At 40.7% G+C, this 27,770-nt stretch overlaps 2 protein-coding genes across 2 annotated transcripts in view; both read right to left on the bottom strand.

Annotated features, from left to right (window-relative positions):
- Positions 1–3,680: 3,680 nt before the first annotated feature.
- On the bottom strand, positions 3,681–8,126 carry LYRM2 (LYR motif containing 2). Its single transcript, XM_059835691.1, has 3 exons — positions 8,082–8,126; positions 7,359–7,499; positions 3,681–4,189 (listed from the first exon to the last, which is right to left on the bottom strand). The coding sequence occupies exons 1-3, from the start codon at positions 8,124–8,126 to the stop codon at positions 4,109–4,111; spliced, it is 267 nt and encodes an 88-aa protein (XP_059691674.1). The 3' UTR covers positions 3,681–4,108.
- Positions 8,127–9,970: 1,844 nt separating this feature from the next.
- Positions 9,971–27,770, bottom strand: part of MDN1 (midasin AAA ATPase 1) — a 104,824-nt gene continuing 87,024 nt past the window's right edge. The window contains 20 exon segments of the mRNA XM_059827939.1: positions 9,971–10,911; positions 12,269–12,411; positions 14,171–14,234; positions 15,191–15,305; positions 15,399–15,472; positions 16,099–16,273; positions 16,926–17,041; positions 17,984–18,073; positions 19,920–20,077; positions 21,541–21,711; positions 22,356–22,557; positions 22,716–22,817; positions 23,191–23,352; positions 23,630–23,949; positions 24,538–24,670; positions 25,369–25,512; positions 25,751–25,920; positions 26,877–27,018; positions 27,235–27,372; positions 27,506–27,667. Coding sequence (XP_059683922.1) covers positions 10,723–10,911; positions 12,269–12,411; positions 14,171–14,234; positions 15,191–15,305; positions 15,399–15,472; positions 16,099–16,273; positions 16,926–17,041; positions 17,984–18,073; positions 19,920–20,077; positions 21,541–21,711; positions 22,356–22,557; positions 22,716–22,817; positions 23,191–23,352; positions 23,630–23,949; positions 24,538–24,670; positions 25,369–25,512; positions 25,751–25,920; positions 26,877–27,018; positions 27,235–27,372; positions 27,506–27,667 — 2,970 coding nt within the window. The 3' untranslated portion in view covers positions 9,971–10,722.

Raw genomic sequence — 27,770 nt, 5'->3', positions numbered from 1 at the left:
CAGGAATCTGAAATATTGTTAGATACATACATTTGTAGTGCCTGTTACTTCCAAGCAAAATGCTCTTTTTCAGGAGTAGAAATAACTTTGGAAACTCGAGAACCCAGGAGAATTCATATGCAAACTGTACTGTTGACGAGATGCTGCAGATTAGATCCTTTCTTTGTTATTTCCAAGAGTCCGTTAAATATTGCACTCTGAATTTCCAGGTGCTGCTTGAAAACAAACTGCATTAGAAACCAAAATTGCTTTCTGAAAAGGGAATTTCCTTATTTCCACATAGGTCGTGTGTGGCTAGAGGGTTCCACTGTATGCTACATGTAAACACGTGGCGGTATCAATACTGAAATAAATCCAGGATGTTTGAGAGCTCTTGACAGAAATTCCTTAGTGATGAAGGGCTATTGATAACTATTTTAGATACTCCCCGTAGCCTCCTTCTAGTCAGTGGAGAGAAGCTACAGAACCAACTCAAATTGCAAGCTCACGTAGGTGACAGATGCAGGCTTCCAGCTGGGAGAGGCCAGGCTCCCACTGAGTGAGATGCTAAGGTGAGCCATCCCATTAGGTACAGAGGCTGCAGTTGCCACTGTGCTTTTCTTTTGGTTTTGCATTATTAAAACAACTGCTAAATTAGATTTGTCTTTTTTTTTAATGGTGTCCTAGTTGCAGTGCTCCTTGTGGCTACACAGTTGTTGGGGCCATACTCGAGTAATCTAACTGAGAAGTTTTGTTTAGGGCATGGATGGCAAATACTTTACCGTAACCATGCTCTGCTTGTTCGGTGTAATTTTTATATAAATCTCTTTTCCTTCAAGCAGCAAATGGCTGAATTCTCGACTACTGAAGAAGCTTGAAAAAGTCCTTTAGCTAAAGAAGTGAAAGCTTGGTTCCCTGTACTCAAATGCTTCTTTTTCTTCAGAGTCAGGATTTTCTCCCAGACACCTTGTCCAGACTGCCTTCCCTTGTTTCTCTGAATGATTCCTCTCTCTGTTTTTTCCCTTGTATCTCTAAAAAGAGAGGCTGGGCCCTGGTGAGTCTGCAGGTCTCAGGACTGATTTCACCAACAGTCCCACAAAATAGAACTCAACAACATTTTCAAGTTTTTATGGATGTGTTTTGTTATAAAATCAAAACTTAAAATGAACCAATGTCATCCAGGCTGACAGACTCCAAATAAACTAGAGGCACCATAACTTGTTGCATATGCATCCCTTTAGGGTTTCCTCCTTATACCTCTGAGAAGGCTCTATCAGATTCTGTTAGAAAAGTAAGTTTACTTAACAGGACATGATAGGACAATTGTTCAAAACCAGTTCAAACACAGGATAGCACTGTTATGCCAAGGAGAAACGTTTTTTTCTGTACTGAGGAGCCCTAAAATCAATACAAAATACTTCATAGTATTGAAGACACTGTTGACTCGTTAGTAATTAAGCTTTCATCTTCTTAGCAAATGTATAAAGCAAAGAAAATTCTATTATATAACAATATTTTTAAAGTTCCTATTAATGCACTATCAAGACAAGAAAAGTATATCTGCAGTTACGGAAATACTAGTTTTATTGCTCTGACTTCTGTAGTCTAATATGTAGACACTTTCATATGTTTACAGTTTTGTTTAAGCTACTGTAGGAATGCAGAAGCATGCTATTTAAGTTTTGTATCACCTTGATAAAGTGAATGTTTTGCCAAGCAATTAAAGTTAAGTGATGCTCAGAAGTCTGTGGTGTAATGTTTACTAGCCAGAGAAAATCGACGAAATGGCCTCACTTGGCTCAGAAGGGGGAGCAGAAAATTGGACTTTAACTTCAAAGCTTTTGTGTCTGTGCAACTGCAGGGACTGACTGATGCACACACCCACTGTTTCAGAAGTTATTGGCACAGGGCTGAGTTGTGCAGCTGATCACACACACGCTCCTGAGCTTGCACAAGTGCAAGGGAAAAAGGGCAAGGCTATGGCTTTAGCTAATCCACTTCACACACAAACTGCACTACCAAGGTAGCCATTGGAGCAGTAATTTAAGACAGTAACTGAGGGAGCAGTAATCTAATACAGTAACTTGGCTGCAGAGTACGGATTTTGGATGTTTTCTGAAGCCAACAAGTGTACTGTAAAATAAGGGAGGCATTTTCTGCTAATTCCTTTCTAGTCCCCTCTGTAGTCCTCCCTCCTTCAAAACTACTAGAGTTGAAGGACTTCTTTACAAAATACCTGTATTACCTACCTTTCTCTGCAGCACACACTTGGAGTAAATTTACTTACCCTAGTAGAGTATGCTTGGACTCCTAAAGGCTTCCAGCAGGCACTTTTATTTTGACAAGCCCACAAAGCAGTGGAGATCATGGGCAGCAGCAGTCATGAGGTCAACAGCTGTCCAGGGCATTGCCTGTCAAGACCTATTCGTGGATTATGTGGCCACAACCTAGAAACGTACAAACTGGAGTCAAAGGAGCAATGCAGACTCGGGGCTCCAAATGGAAAGCACTGCAATGAGGCAGCAAAGGAAAGTCTCCTAATTAAGGAGCAGAAATCAAACGCCACGCTGAAGGGAAAGGGAAGGCTACATGTGAGAACAAGCCAACATTGATTATGGCTTTGTTTAGTCAAAACTCCTTTCTAAAGAGAATTTTCTGGTAACGTGAAAAATCAGTCTTCAACACACTAATGTTCTGTCAGCGCATTCTACCAGAAAATGTTAACAAAATTTAGATCTTTAACAAAATACTAACATGCATTTTTCACTGACTGATTAGAAGCTCAAAGGCTTCTCTCTATACAAACCTGAACTCTTCAGCAGCCTCACTGGCTGCCTGAGCCACATCCTTTACTGCAAAGCTAAATAAATGTCATAGGAAAGGATTGTACAATGACTTACAGAAAAAGAATTAGGAAAAAAACCCAAGACATTCTTTCTTGTTAAGCAGCAGCTTTTTGCAAAGCAGCTTTCCGGAAGCATGTAGCTTTGAAGACCCTTGTTCAGCTCCAGCAAGAAGCATAGGTCCTGCTCCCAAGTGGGGTCTTTCTTCCTTCCTGTAGCTTGGCAGGGGAATACTTCCCTGTCCCTCCCCTTGTGCCAGCGGTGGGACTGGCTGGACTTGCTGTCTGGACTTTCACTAACTCGGCAGAAAGCCTTCTTGGCAAGGGGAGGAGGCTCCGTACGTGAACTGTAATAGCAGAGTGGGAGAGGGAAGGGCTCTTGCATCTCTTGAAACCACAAACTAAATTGCACACAGCTACTGGATAGGTATGTATCTACTGTTGTCTGGCTACTTATGTCGAGAAAATCCCAGACCCACTTTGGCATTTTTAAATTATATGGGGGAAAATAATAAAAAAAGATACACTGCAATTCACAGGAAGGTAAGAATAGTTGCAAGCTAACGATCAAAAGTGGAGTAATACGACATTTGGAAAAACACACCACAACATTTGCAGTTAGTATTTTCTATTTGTAATTCTAGTTTGTATTGACTTTTAAATACTAACTTAAAGGTACTTCCTGTTAACTTGGTAATAATGATTTCTGGGACTAAAATATCTCATTTTTGTCCATAAAGAAAGACGTCCCCGTTAAAGTTTTATTCAGCGACAACTGAAAATCAGTATCTTAATACAAAACATTTTCTTAATGTTTTATCATGTTTATTTGTTTGTGGCTCATTTATTTATCCCAAATGCTTTTTTAACCCCAAATGTTGGTAAAAATCCTCTGCACAGTAGAGAAAGAGCTCTTAGCACTATGAGTGTTACCACTTAAGAGTTGCCACAATAGAAAACAAGACACAATAACCTGGCTTACATTTATTTTCCATTTCCCTGGCATAATGCTGCTGTTGTCATTTATGGTGCTTTTTGCTTTTCCCACAGCACAGGCTACATGATCCATTCAGTTCTTTAAAAAGTCCTTTGTGTCTGAGTGATTTCCACATGGGAGGGTAACCAAACCAAGAAGAGGAAGGGGAAAAAACAAAAAACCCAATGCAGTAGGCTCCACCTTCAAACATTACCAGGTTGTCAGCAAAGGCTGCTATTACAACCACATTCCGGAAGAAATACTGTGTTTGTTCACAGCAGATGAAAGTCCAGCTGTCAACAAAATTAAGATCAGGATTTTGCCAGCTTCAGTGTTCTTTGAAGTTCCTGAAGTTGCATGTTGCCTTGAGTAATCATCATCCTGATTGCATCCTGTAAAACAAAATGGACTCTACTGAACTGAACGTCTGTACACAGCACAGGTTTTACACAAGCGCGCACATTTTAACACATTAAAATACATACAATTCTTACCAGCACTATTGTGAGCTATTTCTTTGTGTGAAGTAATGCTATAGTCACTGAGATGGTTAAAAAACAGGTGAATAAATGAATTAATTAATCTTCACAGAATCACAGAATCACTAAGGTTGGAAAAGACCTGTAAGATCATCAAGTCCAACTAAAAAAAAAAAAAAAAACAAAAAACCAAAAAACAAAAAAAACCCCACCACAAACCAAAAAACCAAAAACACAACACACCAAAAACCAACCCACCCAACACCACACAGCACCATGCCCATCAAGCCACATCCCACAATGCCACATCCACACGCTCCTTGAACACCTCCAGGGAGGGTGACTCCACCACCTCCCTGGGCAGCCTGTTCCAATGTTTCACAACTCTCTCAGTAAAGAAATTTTTCCTAATATCTAGCCTGAACCTCCCCTGGCGCAACTTGAGGCCATTTTCTCTAGTCCTGTCACTAGTCACTTGGGAGAAGAGACCAGCACCCACCTCTCTGCAACCTCCTTTCAGGTAATTGTAGAGAGCAATAAGGTCTCCCCTCAGCCTCCTCTTCTCCAGACTGAACAACCCCAGTTCCCTCAGCCGCTCCTCATAAGACTTGTGCTCCAGACCCCTCACCAGCTTCGTCGCCCTTCTCTGGACACGCTCCAGCACCTCAATGTCCTTCTTGTAATGAGGGGTCCAAAACTGAACACAGGATTCGAGGTGCGGCCTCACCAGTGCTGAGTACAGGGGCATGATCACCTCCCTGCTCCTGCTGGCCACACCATTTCTGATACAGGCCAGGATGCCGTTGGCCTTCTTGGCCACCTGGGCACACTGCTGGCTCATCTTCAGCCGGCTGTCAATCAACACCCCCAGGTCCTTTTCTGTGGGGCAGCTTTCCAGCCACTCGTCCCCAAGCCTGTAGCATTGCCTGGCGTTGTTGTGGCCAAAGTGTAGAACCCGGCACTTGGCCTTATTGAACTTCATCCGGTTGGCCTCAGCCCATCCATCCAGCCTGTCCAGATCCCTCTGCAGAGCCTTCCTACCCTCAAGCAGATCAACACTCCCTCCCAACTTGGTGTTGTCTGCAAACTTGCTGAGGGAGCACTCTATCCCCTCATCCAGATCATCAATAAAGACATTAAACAAGACCGGTCCCAAAACTGAGCCCTGGGGGACTCCGCTTGTGACCGTCCGCCAGCTGGATTTCACCCCATTCACTACAACTCTCTGGGCTCGGCCATCCAGCCAGTTTTTTACCCAGCGAAGAGTGTGCCTGTCTAAACCACGGGCCGCCAGCTTCTCCAGGAGAATACTGTGGGGAACAGTGTCAAAGGCTTTGCTGAAGTCCAGGTAGACAACATCCACAGCCTTCCCCTCATCCCCTAGGCGGGTCACCTGGTCATAGAAGGAGATCAGGTTGGTCAAGCAGGACCTGCCTTTCATGAACCCGTGCTGGCTGGGCCTGATCCCTTGGTTATCCTGCACGTGTCCCGTGAGCACCCTCAAGATGAGCCTCTCCATAACCTTCCCTGGCACCGAGGTCAGGCTGACAGGCCTGTAGTTCCCCGGATCCTCCTTCCGACCCTTCTTGTAGATGGGCGTCACGTTGGCAAGCCTCCAGTCGTCTGGGACCTCCCCTGTTAACCAGGACTGTTGATAAATGATGGAGAGTGTCTTGGCAAGCTCCTCCGCCAGCTCCCTCAGCACCCTTGGGTGGATGCCATCAGGCCCCATAGACTTATGAGTGTCCAGGTGGCATAGCAAGTCGTTAACTGCTTCCTCCTGGATCATGGGGAGCCTATTTTGCTCTCCATCCCTGTCATCCAGCTCAGGGAGATGGATACCCTGAGGATACCTGGTGTGGCTGTTAAAGACTGAGACAAAGAAGTCATTAAGTACCTCAGCCTTTTCCTCATCCTTCGTGACAATGTTCCCCGCCGCATCCAGTAGAGGATGGAGATCCTCCTTGGCTCTCTTTTTGTTGTTAATGTATTTATAGAAGCTTTTTTTGTTGTCCCTCACGACCGTGGCCAGGTTGAGCTCTAGCTGGGCTTTCGCCTTCCTAATTCCCTCCCTGCATGACCTAACGAGGTCCTTGTATTCTTCTTCACTTGCCTGCCCCTTCTTCCAGAGGTGGTAAGTTCTCTTTTTTTCCCCGAGCCTCAGCATAAGCTCCTTGTTCAGCCAGGCCGGTCGTCTTCCCTGCCGGCTCTTCTTACGGCACATGGGGACTGCCTGCTCCTGCACCTTCAAGATTTCCTTCTTGAAGAAGGTCCAGCCTTCCTGGGCCCCTTTGCCCTTCAGGACCGTCTCCCAAGTTTCTTAATGATGTGTTTGGGGGCTGGTTATGGCTTTGATTTAAAATTCAGTTTCGAACTGGATTCAAACTCCTAATAATGTTTTCTTCACGCCCCTGTGTCTACTGCCTTTGCAAGTAAGTAATGACAACTGCACACGGGTATTACGAAGACAGGTGTTTTAAAGACCAAATGGATGTTTCTCTCAATGTTATTTTTACCTAAAAGTACTGTAATGCTTTGTCTGTGTATTTCAGCCACCAATTCCTTGAGCACTGGCTAGAAAAAGGAACAAATTAGAAAGCAGAGGACAGGAGACATACAAGAAATGTAAAGGTTTCTGCATTTCATACATGCTTCATATCCACAACCATACAATTTGATTGTGTTCAGCCTGAATAGAGTTGAAATTAAAGATGAAAAAAAGAAGCTACAGAAAGCTTGACCATTAAAAAATCTATGATGTTAGTTATAGTATTGTTCAATACAATTTTTCTGATTTGTGGTTTGGGTAAGCAGGATTTCTTTGGTTTTCAGCTTTTTAATTCCAGATTATTAGCTGGAAATCAGAGAAACAAACATCACTACTGCCAACGGGGGGAGATAATACTTAGGGATGCTGAATTATTTCTTCACATAAATGCTCTGTATAGGAAAATAATAACAGGAGATTTCTCACCAATCTAGAAGCGACACCCACAAAACAAACCCGGGTGACAAAGCAGAGGACAGCGCACTGACCATTCCCGAGGGCAGGTGGTCAGGGCTGTGGGTTCCCGATCCTCACCTCTTCTGTTGCGTCTTTATTTCTTCTGAATTCCTCCCTGGCCCAATCCTTTAAGTAGTGGCGATCTGCTTCAGCAGGGACGTCGCAAATAGCCCGCAGGATCTTCCTGTACAACTGCAGAACCTGCTGTCGCCTCAGGAACTGGGAAGGAGAGAGGGAAGTCTACCCCCTGCGCCAGGACACTCCGCTGACAGCTCTACCCTCAGCGGCTTTGTTTGCTTTGAGGGACACTGACATGAACACCAAGTTCCCCACCGCCTTTTCTAAAAGATGCAGTATTGCCCTTGCTCCCAGTCCAAGAAATGTAGAGTTCATAAAAAGGAACACACATACCAAACGTGGAATACGTTACGCTGCCTGAGACTCGCTGCGCGCCCAAAATGCAGCATTACAGGGGCCAGCCCCAGCTCACCCCCCCGGGCACCTCGGGGCACTGCCCGCCCGCCGCCGCGGCCCACCGCGCAGCTCCCGCCCGCCGGCCGCTTCCCTCTGCCTCGCTGCGGCCATTCGCCACCACGGCCGGGGAGCCTGCGAGGGGGTCCTGCCAGGCCTGCGGCTGCCGGACGGCGGGCAGGGCGCGGCCGGGGGCGGCGGCAGCCGGAGGAGAGCGCGGCCCCCGCGGCCCGCCGCGCTCCCCCGCCCTGCCCGCCGCGGCCCGCCGGGCCAGCCCCGCCACCCCCCGCGCCAGGCGGGCGAGAGGAGGCCTGAGCCGCCCGCTCGTACCTGCTTCAGGGTGAGCGCGCCCGGCGGTAAGCGGCTGGCGGCCATGGCGCGCAGCTCCGCCCGCCCCCCCCCCCCCCCCGCCGCGGCGGTGGCCCTCCCCGGGCGGGCGGGGCCCACCGGCGGCCATTTCCTGCGCCTCGGGCCCGGGGCCGCAGGGGAGGAGGGCCGAAGGAGGCCGCTGTCCCTGCAGCCAGTGCTGGTCGGGGGAGGCCGGCCCGCCGCAGGCAGCGGGGCCCGGCAGGGCCCGGCTCGCTCAGCCCTGCGAGGCGAGTGCCTCGCCTCCCCGCTGGCAGCAGCCTGAGAAGAGGTGCGCGCTCATGGCCCAGAGGAACCACGGAGCCAAGGCCAGAGCCAAGGAGCCGTGCTTCGCCCCGGCAGAACCGAGCCCTCCACTTGGTGCCTGGGGGCTGCGGGCAGCCAGAGGCACCAGAAATTGTACCAGGGTAACCAGAAGGCAGGGGGGGATGGGTGAGGGTGTGCATTCATGCTCCGCTGCTGTTTTATTTCTTCCAGAATTGCGAACAGGCTCCAGCAACAAACCCCGCACCTGAGTAATAAACAATACACCTGCATTTCACAGAAGGGTGGGTGGAAGAGCTGTGCTTTGAGGACTGATGTAGCTGTAAGACAAATTATTTAACCGTAGGATCACATTAAAACAGTGCAATAAGATCTAGAAGTCATCTGAGCAATTACAGGACACTAAGCTACCTGGTGCATCTTTTTAAGTACCAGCCGCTCTGTCCAAACGTGCAGTTGTTGCTAGCAGTGCAAGGCACTGATAGTTTCTTTAGCACAGATGTGTGGATGAATGTCAAACCCAAACACCGTCATAGAGCTGGCTTGCAAAGAAAAAACAAGTTAACCAATGCCTTCCCGTTCTACATCTCTTACTCAGTGTTTCCTTGTACCAAATTTAGTGCAAGCCCGTTGTTAATTAATTATAGATGGAGGAAAAAAAACCAACTTGGTTTGTTTAAACAACTGTGCAATAAGCACTGCCGCTAAAATTGTGTCTCAGCCTACAACGACATCCCTGCAACAAACTACAATTTATGCTGGAAGTGTATCCTTGCAGTCTTAAGAAAAGTTTTTAAAAATATTTTCTCCAAGTTTCCTACTACAAATATTCAGTACAAGTCTGAAATGGAAGTACATTCTGGAGGATTATCTAAATGAACTAAACCCACCTACTTCCACAGTTAATCTTCCCAAAGCATGTTAAGTATTTGTATACATGTATGAGAGATCTAGAGAACCCTGCAAGGATATTATATAGTATTTGATATTTACATTTGATGGGATAGAGTTCCTCTGGTAAGTTCTCAGTTCTGAAATTTGCTTATCATGAATTAGCTGTGGCAAAAGCTACACAAATAGGAGAAACAGCCTTGCTGGGCTATTTCACACCTCTGGGTCTTGCCACTGCTGCATCTCAGAACAGCTACAGCAATACTTCAAGTAAGGTTTTTCTATCTAGAAGCCATAGAGAACAATCACATCTTTGGGAATACACCCACATTTCCTGCCATTTTCTGATCAACTGCACCACGCTTAGAATGAGACACCTTCCATTTTTGTACACAAAGAAAATCTTCAAAGAGAGTTTAGATCAGGACCGTTTAAACAAAGTTTCCCTTCAGATTTTCACTTAGAGAAGTCAAAAGTCTACACCCTTAATCAAAACTCTGTGCTGGCATTATCCTCATAAAAGGAGAATAGGTGTTTAAGTTACATAAACCACAATATATATTTTCATACGAAAATTCGTATTTGTGCACTGCTAGAGAATGCACAGCATTTCCATGTGGCAAATTTGCTTAATTTATTCAAGCTTTGATCAACTGAAAGAACAGACATCATAATTACAAACAGTGGTACCTCTTTTTATTAGTACAGACAATATAAGATGCATAGCTTTTGCAATGAAAAATCATGTCCATGCTCTAAGACATCGGATTATTGAAAGGTCCTCAATGTCTGCCTTGGACAGAGGGGCAAACTTCACAGTGTAAACTGATAATATAGGGATGATCATATGGCATTATTCACAAAAATCCCTGTTGATATTGTCAGACAAAAAAATCAGTAATAATTAAATAGGATGTGTTTAACTGCAGAATAGTTTCAAGTATTCAAGTACTTATTTTTTTGGTTGTTTAAAACCATCTGCTTCCCCTGCTCCCCCACTCCTTCCCAAAAAGGCACCAGCCACACAGGTGAAGCTAAAAGAACGCTTTTTTGTAAGACACCTGAAGTTCTTCTAATGCAGAAATGCCTTTCCAGAAGCAAGACCGATTTTTCTTATTGCAATAGACAGTGGTAGGAATAATTTTACCTCTGTGAACATTACAAATAACTTACTACTTTAAAAAAAAGTATTACAAGAAGTTGAAGAAAGTTTTAGGTTATTTATGGGAATAGGCAATGAAAGACGACAGTCTCACCATTGCGTAATTCTCTGACAAACGGGGGAGAATGCACCCAAACCATTTTGTTCATAGGCAGAGTCTGACTGCCAGAGGGCAGCTCCTGCACTTTAATCCTAGTTAGAAAGAGGCCTTACAAACTCTCCGATGAATGCCGTTTCATATATTTCAGCAGTTTAGCAGCAATCAGGTATTGACTTTGTCTACAAAGCCTACAAAGTGTCTGAGGCAGCTACCAGTTCAAACCACTGTCTGAGTGCATCACTGAGAGTTTCTGGAAGCGCGTTCACATCTCTAAGGATCATGTAGAATGGGAATGGGAATTCTTCCATGTAAGATCTGATTTCAGGCAATTCTCCAGGTCCTTTGAATATAGGTACTTTAATGTCCAAAATGGAATCCTGTAAAACAGAATTGATAGAACTGCTAAACCACATGCATCTTTTACAGGCCTTTGATATTATTTATCCTATTTTTCAAACACTTATAATTCCTCCTCTGTTAAATTAAAAGTTAGAGAGTTTTAAGATTAAAAGTCCTAAGTGTTCAATGGTAAATCAAATCAAAAGCTGAACACAAAGCAGTTAAATGCTCTTGCCCTTTTAGATAAAAGTGCTCTAATCCATGAATTACAGCCTATAAGAGGCTAAGCTTAAGCTTCTGCAACACCAAGTTCTAGAAATAAATCCTGTCCTTCCTTAGTATTTTATGACTTGAGTTTACTGTCATAATTTTAATTTTATTTATACATTTGATGCCTTTCCAGCACACTGTCATCCGTAAGCTCTTTAGGGCTAAGAGTTCAACTTGCATTTGTGCAGTGATCTAATACAAGATTCTTTAGCAAATTATTTTGTAGTATTTCAACAAATACTAAAAAGACAAAAATCAGATTCAACTCCAGCTGTGCTTCTTGTAAAGTAACTTCTTAGTTGCTCAGTGTAGCAGCTCAGAAAATTAATAAAGCTTATAAAAATGCATTTCAGTGCCCAGAATTTTTGCTTGACATTATAGCTAGGTTTCATCAGAACCTTGTAATAGCTTGTCAGCAAGAGAATCGTTAATTTTTCAGCAATAAATATAGCAGATGAGTTTTGTATGGAAAAATAAAGCTATAGGAAGAAAATGTGAACTACAAAATAAAGAGTCTTCACCTAATTCAAAGCAAGGCTTAAGTTTACTCGCTTACTGCACTACAGAGTCTCCCTGAAAAGCTCCCGGATATTTCAGCTTCCCAGCCAACAAAATCTAACAGTTTTCTTTCACAGCTACCAAATACAGTACCCAGATTCCCCAATTCGGGCACTAAATAACTCATATACTCCTTTCTGTCTAATGTTTAATCTCCTATTGGCTCCAGTTGCCATATCAAATGGAGATTTCTGTCAGAAATTATAAATTTGAATGAAAATTGAGATGAACAAAGCATTTATCAAACTTTGAATTTGTCAGCCTGCCAACTACTTCTCTGGTGGCCAGAATCTACAACCATTACAGCTGAAGACCGGAACTCTTACTCAGACTTTTTGTGGAATGGAAGCTGAATTTTTTTTTAAAAAAAATACAAAAGAGGATATCCATCCCAGTAGGGAGAAATCATAGAAGATCTGACAGACGTTGTGAAAAACTGAAATTGGGCTAAATATCTTTGACCTCTGCAAAAGATAAGACAGCTGTAAAGCACTACAAAAGACAAGAAGAAGATTTGTGTTTCTCATTCACTGCACTTGAATACTTCTCCCTTGTTCACTTACTTACCCGGGAGTTAGGGTTGTCCAACACTACGAAAATAACAAAGATATTGGCATTCTGAGCTGCTTGAACTGCTGCTGTCACTCGTTCCTTGCCTTCCAAGAAAAGGCCTCTTCCATCAGATACAATCAAAAGCAGCTGTGCTGTTTCTGAGCGCAAAGAACATTTTAAATTCCAGTAAGTTAGAGTAACCCATTTAAAGGCAAACAGACTATTTTGTTGTTAGTCCTGTGCATATAATGGAAAAACACTCAGAGTAATCCTAAGAAAATTAAGTCTTTATCAAATAGAATTCTGTGACTTAACATTAAGCTGCAGTTACGAGTGGGTCAAGACAGACAGTTTTTCCCACTGTGTGATACCATTGAGAATAACTGGGGAAAGAAAAGACCAAAACAGTCCATCAGTACCTTAATCAAGAATGAAAGGCAAGGAAAATACCTAATGAACTGAGTCGTGGTCTTTCACGCCTTGTAAGGGCCTAGGAGTTAAATACTGGCTGAATTATAGCAGTCCAGCCACTAGATCACTACCTCAGTACAGCAGCAGCTGCCCCAATGAAATAGAGTCCAAATCTATTCCTCCAGAAGCAGGTTACCTATGGATGCATCTGTATTAGCATGCCACTTTGGACTACGGCTGTGCTTTTGAAACATGTTTCCCTGTTGTCCCCACTTCCACAGGCTTGGCTTTCATCAGAGAGCAATCTTGGATTATTTTTGCAAAAAACTAAACCAGAAGACAGGCTCCAGAGGCACAGTCAAGGCAGTCCAACCACTACAGGGCATTCAGCCCTTGGGACCAGACGAGCTATTCTGAAGTAAACCTCCTGAAATATACACAGCACAGATGCTGGGTTCCTCAGCACCAATCATTTTCTGAAGACACGTTACTTGACCCACATTGCCCCCAGAGTCAGAGATATAGCCCTCTGAAGGGACATTCTAACTAAGTTATGTATCGTCTTTTAATTACAAGGGAAGTAACAGTAATTACAGTTGGGAATGCAAGCACCTCTGTCTTGCACCCTCTGCAGCATAACAGGGAGGGAGGGATGCCGAATGCTTCCTCCTTTTCTGCAGACAGGCCCCAAATGTGACAAGGCTTGGTCTTTATACAAAAAGAGGTGATGTATTCTACTGCCTTTTCTCTTCCTAGCTCCCTGATTCTGGGGAGCTGATTGCTGCTGCCTCCCAGCCTAGTTCAACAGGACTGGATGGTGCTCCCCCTCAGAATATTCAGACAGCCTGGCCACCCTGTGGCAAAGCAGCCGTGGATTGTAAATCCCAGCTCATCCATTTCTTGGAGTACTTTAACAACAAGGGCTTTTTTAAAATATGGGTGCCACCATGACAACCTTTTAACTAGCACAAAGCAGCCTTTTAGACTAACTATGGGTCAGCCACGAGGCGACAAGCCTTCCAGCTTTTCTGGGAAATTCAAGCAGCTCATGAACAAACATGAACAAACTGCAGTGAAAGGCAGGTAGGAGGCAAACACTTGTCCTCCTCAGAACAGTGTGCTTCTGGATACCTATAGAAATCAAGCTCTCAAGCAAAAGCAGAAGTGCCTAGGGAGTCAAGGTCACTAGGAAGCTGGACAGGGCCCTAAAGCGGGCAGTGTCTAGTCCTTAGAACACGATCTGGAAACATGATGTAAAGGGAGGCGGGGAAGGTGTGCCTTTTTAAAAAGCCTTAAACAAAATTTCAGTGAATTATTGACAAATATGAAGTAGGTGCCTTTTGGGTTTTGAGCTAAATTGCAACCAAACATTCCTTTTGACAAAGCAAAACCCAAAGCCCTAATGCAAGTGACCTCTCAGTGCTAGGAGTCTTTCTGGCAGGATATTCAGGACCGTAATAAGCATCCTGCTGCCACGGCAACAAGCATAGTAACAAAAAAGCTCACCCGGATTAATATTTTGAGACAACTGCTGTGCTGCAGCAAACATATTTGCTGATGATTCTAGAAACTGCAGAGGAAACAAATAAGAAGGTTAAGTTACCGCATCATAAAATAATAAACTTAACAATGATAACATTTTTAAAGAACATATTTCTGTATTTTAAATGCCAAGATAGTTTAGTCTTACCACCTACATAGGTACAGTCCTTGGCATTTTCCTGTATCAACTCCTGTCTCAAATTTAGTAAGTATTTTGGAACTAGAGAATCTTCAGAAAAGCCTCCAATCTGGATTTAAAATTTTTCCAATGCTAACAAAGCCATCAAAACCTCAGTAAATTGTTCAAGTGATTAACGGCATCATTAAAAAGATACATCCTGTTTCTAGGTTGAACTACTTTGGCTTCAACTTGCGAGAGAAGTATCTAGTTACATATTCCCCATTAAAATTAAAGGGCATCAACTGTCAAGTCCTCACAATTTTGGCATTTATAAGATTACCTACGAGCTATTTATTCGGGTCTCCTCCTTTTCCATTTAATATTAATGGAAGACCTTATTCAAGTCTGGAAAGTTAAGAGTCTGCAAAAGCCTTCCTAAGAGAAGAAAACTTTGCAGCTGTCCAGGAAGTATTACTACAGAAAGTTTTCTTCAGGAATCAGTCAAATCTGACAAACTTAGAGCCTGACAAACATACAAAGCTCTTCTTCCTGCTGCTGCAGTGGAATCCATGGCATGAAAACCTCCTAAACTCCCATGAACTTTGATGTGATTTGGCATTGGGATACCCAATAGCTTGTACCCAAAATACCATTTAAGACTGAATACAAACAGAGAAAGGGGAATGCTTAAAAGTGGCATACATCAGAACTAAAAGTGAGAAAACACTATTACAAAATTGTGACCATTCTATCTCTTTGTTATCTAACCAGCTATCACACTTTCAAATACAAACGATCATGAAACTGATGTCTTGTCTGGAAAAGATTTGCAAACCTGTTGCCCTAGAGGCATTCTTGTGTACCTGGGCTATTTTTGTTTTCTTCTGCTGAAATTTGCAAAGACGCAATATCCGCGTCCCTGACTGGTCACTGAACTGTTCGTGGAATGGGTGCAGCAGCTGAACAGTCTCTCCAAAGCTTTAAAAAAGAAGAAAAAATTACAGTGAGAAACTGGTACTTACATTCTGCTCTGAAGTCTTGAAGAAAAGTCAAGATCTCAAATAAACTCACCTACACACAGCAATTTGTCCCACTTCTAGAAGAGTCAGTGCATTTCCAATAACTGCCAGGGATTCATATGCAAGCTATTAAAGAAAAAAGTTACATCAAAACCAGGATGTTCCAAGTTTTACTCACAGTTCAGTATTAAACAGGAAGAATGTTATGGAAATTATTTTTCATCATCTAGTAAAATAAATGAAGAGACTTCCTATTTTTTTTCCTGTTCAAGTTATGCAAGATAGTCATTGCAATAAAGATACACTAGTTCTACTTGAGGGCTTCAGCTGATTGATTTAGAGCTACCACTTTAGGCAGGCTAACAAAATAAACACTAAAATAACCATTTAGAAGGAAACACACATTTTTAATAAATAAAAACCCTACAAGTGAGCTATGATGAACTAGTATTTAATCCTCCAATGAACTGCATAGCTAAGCAAATTTTGGCCTTTTATAGGCTACAAAAAATAATTTTCCAGTGGATATGTACACATCTAACAAATTTAACATCTTCTCCTTTCAGCTAACTCTCACTGATCTTTTAGTAACAAATCTCTTATACATGAAGTGACAAGAGTTCAAGCGCATGGACCAGAAGAAATAACTGCTCTAGAATCACCAGAGTCAGACTTTCCAATGGCCACCAGTTCTGACATACTCATCAACAAGGGGTAGTTTCTTCATACTTCTTCCAAGGTTTTTATTTTACCTGTTTAGAGTGATTATCTATCATACTAGAGGAATCATCAATAGCCAAGCAAATCTGGTACTGTCGTTTACTGGGCTTGGTCCTTCGCAACCAGATCTTATCTTTCCTGAACTGACTGGCAATATATGGAATCACTTTGCGCATGTTCAATCTCTTCCCTGTTCTGTAGTCTCCTCTGAAAGTTAAGAAAAAAGACATAGTGACAGGGATTATCAGCAAATATCTTATTCTGGAAATCCTGGCCTACACAGCATATGCAGCAAAGTAACAAAATTTTGTGAAATATAATAAAAACAAAATTAGTAGCTATAATATTCATATTTAGGTATAGATCAAAAAGCCCTCATATTTTTAATGCAAAGTGGATATTCGGTGTTTTTAAAACAAGTTCTTATGTCTAGGTGCCGAAAATGGAAGGAAGACCTTGAATTTAGACTCCTCCCATTTGAAATAAGCCTAGATCTCTTAAAAAGAAAAAAACAATCACTTAATGTTAGAAACAACATAGAACATTTTGACATTTAACATAATCTTTGACTCAACAGCACTTCATGGGTTTGAGTTGGTTTTATCACCTGTTGCACAGAAGAAAAAACAGGAGGCAATATCCTCAGGATGGGTACCTACTACTACATCACATTTGCATTTCATAAAATAACCTAGTATTCCCATGCAGAAGTAAAATTAATGCATTTGCAAACACGAATTGCTATAAAGCAAGAACAACATAGAGCTGCAGTTGTACACAGGTTAAAGCCCTCCAAAACCAGGAGTTTAAAGAAACTAGAAGAAACTAAAGAAACCGGCCTCAGAAAGACACAACTTACTTCAATTTGGCTGCCTGAGTGGGCTCCAATATGAGTCGTAGCTGTTCACAAAGCTGCTGTGATAGAGGAGCTGTCAGTACTAAATACCTCTGCCACAGCTGTGCTGCTTCCTTCTCCTAAAACATAATACATCACAGAAAGAAATAAAAGTGAATTATGAAAAAATAAAAAGTTGGGAAGCACTGCCTGAAAGAAGAAAACAAACCTCAGTGTACCAAAGTGGAGGTAGTAGGTAACTATCAGCTGGAACTGTGAGGGTGTCCTGTGAGGAGGGCTCCATAAAGATGACAATTTGCATTCAACTTAGCATGCTCTTTGCTGCTACAAAGCTGCAGTGTGCAATGACCGTTCCTCTAGGAGTAGATAAAGCAACTTCGGCATTGCTGTTGATATAGGAAAACCTTGTAACAGCCAGCATCTGAGAGTTGATATTACAGCAAGGCAAGCCGTAAAATCTACTAGGTTCTCTATTGGCCATTAAAAATAGTATTACTTACATTAATTAAAATTCAGCAAAATTGTTAAGCCTCTACACTGGCAATTTCATTCACGAATTACTTCCAAATATGGTTCACGATTCATGACTAGGACAGTCAGAGCAAGTATCATAGCTGGTTCTGCTGTTGGTTAGCCCAAACTCCACTGCCCAAACTCCACTGCTGCAACTGAAGGAGACTGCTTCTGTCCATCATAATTTTGTGAAAGTGGTGTCCAGCACTTAACGGCAGGTGACAACTCAAAACGGAAGGAGCTTGGCAGGACGGAGAAAAATGTTTCTAACCATGCAAGTTTTAGAAGTCATTATCAGCAGAGTAACTTTCTGCAAACAGCACACAGCACACTCAAAACAAGATCTGAAACATCATCCTGCTTTAAAAATAATGTATTTTTTTCAGAATAAGTTAAACATAACAACGAAAATAGCATCTACATCATGCTATTTTGAGTATTTAGATTCCAGCCTGCTTGGCTTCCTCAGCGCTTCAGCAGTAAACCAGGATGAAATAATGCAATGAAGGATTCTTATGACAGTTTTATACTAAAACGAGCTCACGAACCTCATCTGGAGTTCCAGACTGCTGTGTCTGCCAAGCTTCCAATTGCCTTTCAAGTTCCTTTCTTAGCTCTTCAGGATCTCTAACGATGTGCTAGAAGTGTAGTTATGAGATTTATGAGACAGAAAAATAAGTCCACACATCTGGTGATCCCCGAACTATAGCAAACTATAAAAAAGTGAAAATGCATTGTTCTTATTCTTTTAGAGACAAAAATACCTGAGAAAACTTAAATGAAGATTCTAAATCTCCATTTTTTTTAATAGCTTCCACATACAGGAAGTATAAATACCTCCCCACAAATACCTGCATCTGTGACACAATAGCATAGAAATAAAGCTAGGAACGTCTGTGATACAGACACTGAAAATAAGCAAATATAGAACTTCAAGATAATTCAATGAAATGATCTTGACAAACACCAGATTTAATGACGGTGTAATGGAGATCAAACTATTAACTACTACCTAGCTAGTATCTTTCAAAATATAATAAGCTTAACTTTATTATAGTTTTTTTCAAAAGCTTCATTCAAACCACTTAAGGAATTGAATGACATCTTCCTCTTTACCTGCCAGCAAATACTATTTGATAAACCATTCTGTTAAAGAACACCCAAGCTTTATTACACTTCTTTTACTTTTATTGTGTTTTCAGTGACAACTTCTATTCCTGACTTGTAAAACTATAGTTTAGCCCAACAGTAGTATACGATCTGCATAACCTGCAGGTTTATGGATTACGGAAAATAAACCTATGAATTCAAACTCAACAGTACCAATAAATTCTCATTCCTCAAGAAGCAGCAGCAGTCCCTCTGGTCACCTACTGCAGGTTTAAGGAAGGGAGGAAGAATGTACGCAGAGGGAGCTTCTTCCCTCTTCCTTTTGCTGAAAGGTGAGAACTTGCACTCTTCCCCCAGCATAGTTTCTGCCTTCCTCTTTAACTGGTGCTGCAAGAGCTCCCCCTCCTGTTTCAGGTTTTGCATGTCAATTGAAAAAAACCCAAAACCAACAACAAAAAAGGCACCTAACTATTCTGACAACAGAACACTCTTGCATTCAGCAGCCTTCTTCCAAAGAGCTGCAACATTTGGCATTAAGATGAAAATACCAGGTATAGCTGGCACACAATCCTTTCCGTGTTGTGCACAGAAACAGTAAAGTATCACCCTCCAAGTAGGTACTCAGGACACAATATTATAAGCGTGAAAGGTCAGTACTTCTAAAAAACAGACACTGAAAATAGTCTTACTTTATCAACTGGTTATCCACCATCAACTGCTTCCATGCCATAGCTCTTTACGATAAAATGTGCTTTTTCACAGCTAACAGTTCACACTGGGAAACTCTGAGTCTTACATGAAGCTCTAGGATTTTCTAGGCTACAATAGTATTTTTTGAATTGAGACATTCATAAAAGGCTCATGAAAGTTCTATAATACTTGCAATCAGCTTTTTTGAGGAAGTAATGTATTACGATGAATCAACTGAGGTGAATTCTTCGCCAACAATGGTGTTTTAAAGTCATTGATGCCTAGCTCTCTCATCACTCTAAACCCTTTTTTTATCTTCAGGCCACACACCTTTGCCCATCGCTTCCCTCTCTAACCAAGCATTTGATCTGCAGATTCATTTGAGCAAAACAGTTCCCGACAGTTAGAAAAACAGAAGTTTTTTTTTTTATTTAAAAAGAGTGAGGATGAGAACTTCCCACATAAGGATGGGGAGGACTTGTGATTTTAAAGTCATCACTTAGCTGCATATACAAAGTTGGTTGTATGTTGCTGCTCTTTAATCGTAGAATGAAAAGTAAGCTACTGAGTTGTCTGAATGAAAGTAATTCTAAACTTCTGCATTCAGAGTTTCATTAACACAGGTCAAATAAAACTGACTGTTTCTACTACTGTAGTTGTAAGATAACACATTGGGTATCCCACCTGGGGAGTGTCCATCAAAAACTGATGGGCTGTATGTATGGTTGAGTCCTTGCTTCTCTCTGGCTTCTCTTCAGTCACCGTTGGCAGCTTTTCTGTTGTAGAGTCACTGACATCTTCCGAGTCAAAAGTCTGGATCTCTGGCTCCACTTCACCTGGTCCTACAATCACAAAACTTATTACTAACTTTGTGGATTACACATAATGCAAGAACCAATACTGTATCTCGACTCTTTTACAAAGTGTCTCACATGCTTTGTAGTGCAACACAGACATTTTTTTTTTTTTCTTTAAGACAAGTGCACAAATTTTGCATTTCCTTACGCGAACTATTTTTCTGTCTTATAACCTTCTTGCCAAATGAATAAAATATTAGCGAACAGATCTTTAACACCTGAAAATTCCACTGGTGAAGTACATTTTTTGAGCTTCACAGCCTCTTTGACAGTGACAGGAGGTATAAAGCAATTCGAGAACATTCAGAAAATCATCATAAAAAATAATGGCAATCTTTTCTCATCTCATCTTTCACTCTTTAGTTTTGTAGAGGAACAGTTTCCTGTAAGTCAGAAATCAATTTACAAATAAAGGAATGGACTAAAGATTTTATTTTATTATTGTTTCTACTATACTACACTGTTTTACAACTAATTTTTGAAGAATTATTCTAAGAAAAAAAAAGTATGACATTGTAGGACATGTTTCAGAGATGCTAGTTTTTCAGAACAAACTGTTAAGAGAATCATGTGGAGAAACAAATAGACTGATTCCATGCATGCCTGTACCATAAAGCTAATGAGTCTAGCAAGAGATTTAAGTGAAGAGATTAAACATGAAGGGAGTGGAAGGCAAGAAGGTGAATTCAGGCTGGTAAAACTCTTGCCTCCCCTCTCCAGCCAGCTTTTGTGTTGTTTGATAAGAAAACCATTCAAAATTCCAAGCTACAGTGTCATTTACTTCAATTCATCAAAATTAAATACTTATGTTGCAATTGGCAAGAGATATGTATTTATATTTAGCTTATTTTGTTTGTGTAGGCTGTGTGGCTGACAAGTCAGACCTATCTTCTTCTCATCTACCAATCATTCGCATCTGATAGCCATTTTCTGTTAGGCAGCTCAGTTTTGTTTTGTTTCATTCCTACTTAAGGAAGAAAGCAGTGAAACAGTGACACTCCGGTGCGACCTCACCGGATGTTTTTCTGACCAGCTCCTCAACTTCTTGATGTTTTGTCAGAAGTTACATACAGAAGAAGTTGAGTTACATGGTGCTGATGGTGGCGACACTGGAATGCATTATTATACGCCAATTAATTAAGCGAATTGGCATTGTGTCTAACAGCGTGACAATGTTTGCTTTTTACTTCTTCGAAGAAGTGGATAAAGATTAAAGACCATTAACTTCAAAGAAAGCAGCAAACCCCTCTACCACTCAACCAGTTTAGCAAAGGCTAATGTTGGTTACTAGGCAGGAATAAGAATACTGCTGCAGAAAAGTCAATTAAGAACAGATGTTTTAATCTTATAAAACCTATACACATCCATTACATGCAAATATCAATACCTACATATACATTTCAAGATGCACATCAGCCTATGTTAAGATGTTTTTTAAGTTAATGTACCAGGTTTTTTAGTGGCAGTAGACTTTTTTTCTGGCTTCAGCTCCTCTGTGTCTACTGCTCTGAGATCCTCATTGTTCTGCATTTCTGTTTCCATAGCTGCATCTTCAGAATCTCCCTCTTCCTTTTCTTCAAGAGGCACAATAGGTTTCTCTTGCTCCTTGCTAGCTACATCTGTATAAAGACAACAATAATAAAATAAGAAGAGGAAGGAGAAGTAGTGAAGTTGCAAAAAAAGTTGCATTCTGAGATCACTGCATATCAGTTTTAGTGAACTTCAGAAGAGATCTGAGCTATTGTCTGAAATCTCAGTTTTATCTTTCACTGTGCTGTGCCATGTTGTGTCAATGAGCTATTGCCCTGAAAATGTGATGAATAAAATAAGACTAGTTACTTTAACAGAAAACAATTTATTAACTAAATTTACATTAGAGGAATATTTTTAAAGAGACATCAATTTATTTGATACAGAATAAAGAACCTGTTGTGTTGTCCTAATTATTTTGCATATGTGGGAGCAGCTTGGGCTTCAAAATAATTGAAGTAAGATTTGGAGAGAATAGATTTTTGATATGTTTATTCAACTAAAATCCATTTTTATGAGTCAATTCAGTATTTTCAAAAACGTTATCATTAGCTTGAACCTGACTGCTAAAGAGTAGCATTTATTGTAGTGAAATGGTGCTACATCTTAAACCAAAGCAAGGATTGTTAAACATAACTTTAAAAAATGTACTGGGAAAAACTACAGTAAATAGGAGTGCTTCAGGATTTGATTCTGCAATGACAACTCTTTACACCCAGAAATACCACCATACCATATGTCTGTGCATCATAGCATTCGGAGCCTTGTTTAATATGTTCAAATGCATCAGCCTCCTCCACGTTTTGTTTAGGCTTGGTTGTATTCTGCTTTGCTTCGCTGCTGGATTCTATGGTTCTCAGTCGCTTGTGGATATGTTCGTTGTGATCTCCCATTGAGCGCTCATTGTCTGCCTGACCAGGTTTCCTCTTGAAACTCTAGAAAAGAACAAATTAACACCATGAACTTCAAGTGAGGTGCAACCAAACACCGATTAGGACAAGAGTTCTAACAAGAAGAAACTGAGTTGTGCCTTTTGCTGGTTAATATTGAGACATTAAAATAAAAAAAAAAAAATTGAAAAGAAGAGATGAACCTGGGTATTCTTTCTGCTTTGCTTCTGAGAAGCCATCCGGGCCATGCGTGTGGATTCGTGGCCTTCTGATTGATTTGCACTTGAAGCTCCACTTCCGTATTCCTGAGACACCAAAAAAATTGCAACAGTAACTGAAAAGGGATTTAGCAACTGTTGTAGACAAATCTGAGAAGTTAAACTGCAATGCTATGCTACCTTCTATTGTGAATGACAAATGGCTCACAACTGCAAGTATTATTCTTGTGGAGAGCAGACAAGACAGTTCTGCAGCTCAACAATTAGCCTAAACTTACCACGCAGTTTTCACTGCTATGAAGGTATCTACATGGTCTTCAAATTTTTTTCAGTGAATTTATAATGGGTGTTCTAAAAATTGAATCTTAGACACAATTCTTAAAAGTAAGGTAGCAATTCCTTGATTGTAACCTGAAAACATATTCACAAGTTCAGCATTTTTAACTTCCATGTAATTTACCTCTTTAGACTGGTCTCTTTCTGAAGCTTCTCCAGCCAGCTCAACAGCACTGTCACTCTGCAGGTTTTCTTGCCCAGTCTGCCCTTGTGTTTCATGCTCCATTCTTTCCTCAGGCTCAGGGATCTGTTCATCCATCTCTGAATCATCTTTACCCTCTTCCTCCTGAAATAACATCAGTTTATTTTAACACTCTAAAAAACATTGGGAAACAGAAGGCCAAAGAGGTAACAGGAATACAGATGAGGGAAATACACCAGTTTAATCGTAAGCACATCTCTGTTATCTTGATGAAGATTTTCACTAACATTACACCTATCCAATGTCAAATTTGTTTCAGAGTATCATAGAACACATCCATTTCTTAGGTCTTGTATAAGGTAATTAAAAAAAAAAAAAAGAGAGAGAGAAGAAAACCAGGCTTTTATTTATTACTCTCTACCTGAGGTTGAAGACCTTGGTCAGCAGCAGGGATTCCCTTATCCTCAGCAGATTCATTTTTTTCTTCATCAGGTGGTTGTGACTCCTCTTCTTCTGCTGCTGGATCCTCAGTGTTCCCTGCATTTTCTTCCTGATCATCAGCATCTTTGTCCCCTTCATCTTCCTTCTCCTCTTTATCTTCAGAAACACCTTCTTCAGCTGGTTCTGCATCTTGATCATCTCTTTCTGTCTCACCAGTATCCTCTTCGTTCTGTTCTCCTGTCTTCTCTGCCTCATTTAAATCAACAGGTTTCTCATCTACTTCAAAAGCATTCTCTTCTTCTGGATTAAAAAAATCAGAAAGCTATGCAAAACTTTCAGTGAAGTACAGAGACAGTAAATATTACAGATATTTGGAATAAAACTGGCCAGCCTATCAAAAAAATCTTAAAGAAAATACAGAGAATTCTAGACATAGAATCTATGAATTTCTATAGCAGGTAATTTCTTTGAGCAGGATGAATTCCTATTAACTTCCTTTAACCTAATTTTCTTGAGGTCAGTTGACTTTGAGTGCAAATGCTTCTAAGTATCATAGAAAAAACTGAAACCACAAAAGCAACTGGACAATGAAATACGGAGGTTCTAGAATAAATTAGGATGTATCACCTGGGTAACATGAGAAAGCCTGCTCCACAGTGTGTGTGAAAGGGAGGTAAAGGAAAATGCTGTAATGTTAAGTTCTTATCTGGCCTGCATTTGGTATCTTGGTATTTTGATGCACAGAAGTGAATTTGCAGCTTCTTGTTATACAGAACCCTACCACCACCTCTCCTCTTTCTATAGAGAAAAAGAGCTCACTATCTGACTTCATCCCTATTTTCATTTGGCTTTCATCTGGGAATCTGTAGAGAGATTTTTCAGCTGTACCTTCATCTTCTTCCTCCTCACTCTTCTCATCATTCTCCAGGTTCAAATTATCAGGAAGGTCCAAAGGTTCAACTTCAGGCTGCTTTTCGTGCTGGCCATGATAAGGATCTACTTCATTCTCATCATACTCACGCTGTCAGCAAAAGAATTGGGGGGGGGGGAAATAACAGCTATGCAGTAAGTAGGAGGAAAGAGAAAGATGAGAAACAAGATACTACTGAATTCTCTAGGACACAGAAATACCAGATACAGTATTAAATTCTGATCAGTTAAAAACTAATTTCCAATGGTACACATCCTTCTGCATGAATAGCAGAAAGATTACCTTCAGCAAATGCATTTTCATCAATTGTTACTTCTTCAAAACAGCATGTTTTGTGTTCAGAATCCAATTTTCCTAGCTGAAAGAATCTGCACTCTTGCAGATGTTAAATGCACTCTTGCATACTATGTAGAAACTTCAAGCATACTGTATATAGATTCTTGGGATGAATCCCATTGACTTAAGATGTTTCTGTTGCTAAACACAACAGAACAAGAACTTCTAAGCTTTTAAGTCCATCAAAACATCAATTCAGTGTAAAGCCTGTTTTGGCAGCCATTACAAGTTCAGGTTAGCGCAAAGAAAAATTCTTTCTGGATTATGGATCCAAGAATATACTTATTATAATGGATACAGTATGGTCTATTTTTAGTTCTGAAATGAACTAACATTTTTCAGTGCACTTCACTATTAAATAAAGAGCATTTCATAGTCTCAGAAACACATGATGTGAGCAACAGGATATGGTTTAACAGCAAGATACTCTATGTAGTCCAAATCATTTTTACCTCATCAATTTGTTCATGGATTTTCTCTTTGTTTCCACTGTCGTCTTCTTGTTGCTCATTTTCTTCATCCTTAGAAGGCTGTTTTTTATTATCCTTGTTTCCTGTGCCCAAATTGTCATCTTTTGCAACAAGTTCTGAATCCTCCTATGAACCAACAAATTAAAAAGAAACTCAGTTATGCTACCTGCTTCTCAAAGTCTGAGTGACAAGACATCATCTCCTACAGGAAAAAAAAAAAGACAACACTAAATAACTTGTGATATACCCAAATTATCCCTTTCCAAGACCAAGAGCTATGCAAGGGAGTTGACAGTCTAGGTCACATCAAGTTAACAGAGTTTAATTCCTTTGATGTTCTTCTTCCCACCCCTTTTCTCTTTACCTCATCCATTCCTGGTCCAGTTTCTTCTGTTTTACTACTGGTATCTTCATCATCATCTTCATCTTCATCCCCCCAGAGCCTCTCATCCAGTTTATCATCAGCTTCAGCATTATCAAGATTTCCCATCTGCTTATCCAGCTCCTCCTCTTCATCTGAATTGTCATCATTTTCTGTGTACAGTTCAGAATGTGTTTCAATACAGAAGAGATAAAACTAACTTTTTTGTTAACTTCAGAAACAAACAAGCAGTCACACTTAGCACCTTATGTGATGCAGTTGAGAGATGCAGAAAAAGACACACATGCACTAACACCCAGAAGAGCAGGTTCCTAATTATGTGGTTCAGAATGTTCTCTTGGACATACGGACTCACATAGCATTCTCCCTCTCAGACTAGTAAGTGCCAGGTGCAAAACCTGGATGATTTAAACTCTCTATTCCTTACCCTCTCTGTCCTACATTTTCAAAACATCTTGGCATTACTGGGAGGGGTAGGTCTGTTCCACTTCATCTGTTTATTAGTTTGGGAATTTCCCTTCTTGTGCAGATGAACTTATTCTTGGCATTTTGTCAGAGATTTGAAAGTAGATTAACACTACCGTAATTTATAAGCCACATTAGTTTCAGATGTTCAAGCTGTTACCCTTTAAATTGAAGAACTGCTACCTTTTGAGTGAGTAGCAACTTGAATGAATCTACCAAATGTTGCTATTTTTTCCATTTTAAAAAGGCAAAGTTAAATTCTTTTCATTACTTAAAAGTTAGCAATAGCTTCATTAGTCACGTTTTGAAGTTAACTACAGCCATATTCTCAAGAATTCTGGTGATCTTCAACAGCTCCACAGTCAGTGACTAATTTTAAACTGCATCTATAGGTCAGCTCACAACAGGAACAAAGAATCATCTCCCTTCATTCCAAAACCATCACAGTGAAAGAAGAGAGAGTATTTTCTTTGTACACTTCTTAGAATTCATATTAATACTTCTTAGTATTCACATACAAAACGGCACTACTCTGTTGTTGAACACTGACTTTTCAGATATGCTTTATTATATAAAAATATCAACCGTTACTGCATTGATCTATAGCATTTCTTGTAAGTTCGCCATAGTGGAAGGACCAAACCTTTTTTCTCCTGTTCTCCATCATGCATTTTTCCTTCAAAGTCTTCTGACATTTCAATTGCATTGTCTTCTCCTTCAATGTCTGGTTTAGAATCTTGATCCTCTTTCTCCTTCTCCTCACCCTTTTGCAAACTGTCTTCTATCTGAATTATTGGTAAAGCCAAAAATTAAAATGGATCTTGCCTATATATTAAAGTACCACAACAATATTTATAAGCTTATATGCAAAGCTAAAAGCCAACCTAAACAGGAGACTGAAGGTAACTTCATGTTTCTTTTACCTGAAATATCCACAACATGGATTTCAAGGGCTTCTTCAGTTTTACTTGAATTAAACAAGAACAACCCTAAACACTTGCCTGATCTTCACTTTCTATTTTGTCGCTCACATCCTTCTTGCCTTCCCCATCTCCAATACCACCGTCCTCGTAATCATGAAACTGTGTTGCTCCCTCTCCAGCTTCATCTTCAAGTAATTCTTTTGGCAGACAAAACCCCTACCAAAGGCAAATGGAAACTCAAAACTTTCTGTATTAGTAAGTACATCTTTCAGCTTAGTTTCTACTTAAGACTTTTGTATACATTAAATATATGCTTACCATATATACACTGTTATCTCTAATAACTTACCTTTTGGGCAAGCTCTGTAAAAATGCTAGTTAGAACAGAAAGCAGTTTTCCAGTACTCCTGTGAGATGCCAGGGAAACAGTGAGGTAGAATAGGATAAGGTCTGAATACTTGCAGAGCATGGGCTTTAGACGCACCAGCAAATAGCAGGACTGGTTGAAGAACTGCAGTTAAAACCAAAGAACAGCTGTCAAACATGATTATGTACATACTGAGATGCACCTCAGAGAGGCTGATGATAGACACTCAAAACATGCTCAAACCAGA

The sequence above is a fragment of the Gavia stellata genome, chromosome 2, assembly GCF_030936135.1.
Source record: "Gavia stellata isolate bGavSte3 chromosome 2, bGavSte3.hap2, whole genome shotgun sequence".
NCBI classification, from domain to species: Eukaryota; Metazoa; Chordata; class Aves; order Gaviiformes; family Gaviidae; genus Gavia; species Gavia stellata.
This window is presented reverse-complemented; position numbering and strand designations above follow the sequence as displayed.

Coding starts and splice junctions, on each gene's coding strand:
- LYRM2 (XM_059835691.1), bottom strand. CDS start 8,126: ATGGCCGCCAGCCGCTTACCGCCGGGCGCGCTCACCCTGAAGCAG. Junction 7,500..8,081: donor GCGCGCTCACCCTGAAGCAG/GTACGAGCGGGC, acceptor TCTCCTTCCCAG/TTCCTGAGGCGACAGCAGGT. Junction 4,190..7,358: donor ATAAAGACGCAACAGAAGAG/GTGAGGATCGGG, acceptor TTTGTTTTACAG/GATGCAATCAGGATGATGAT.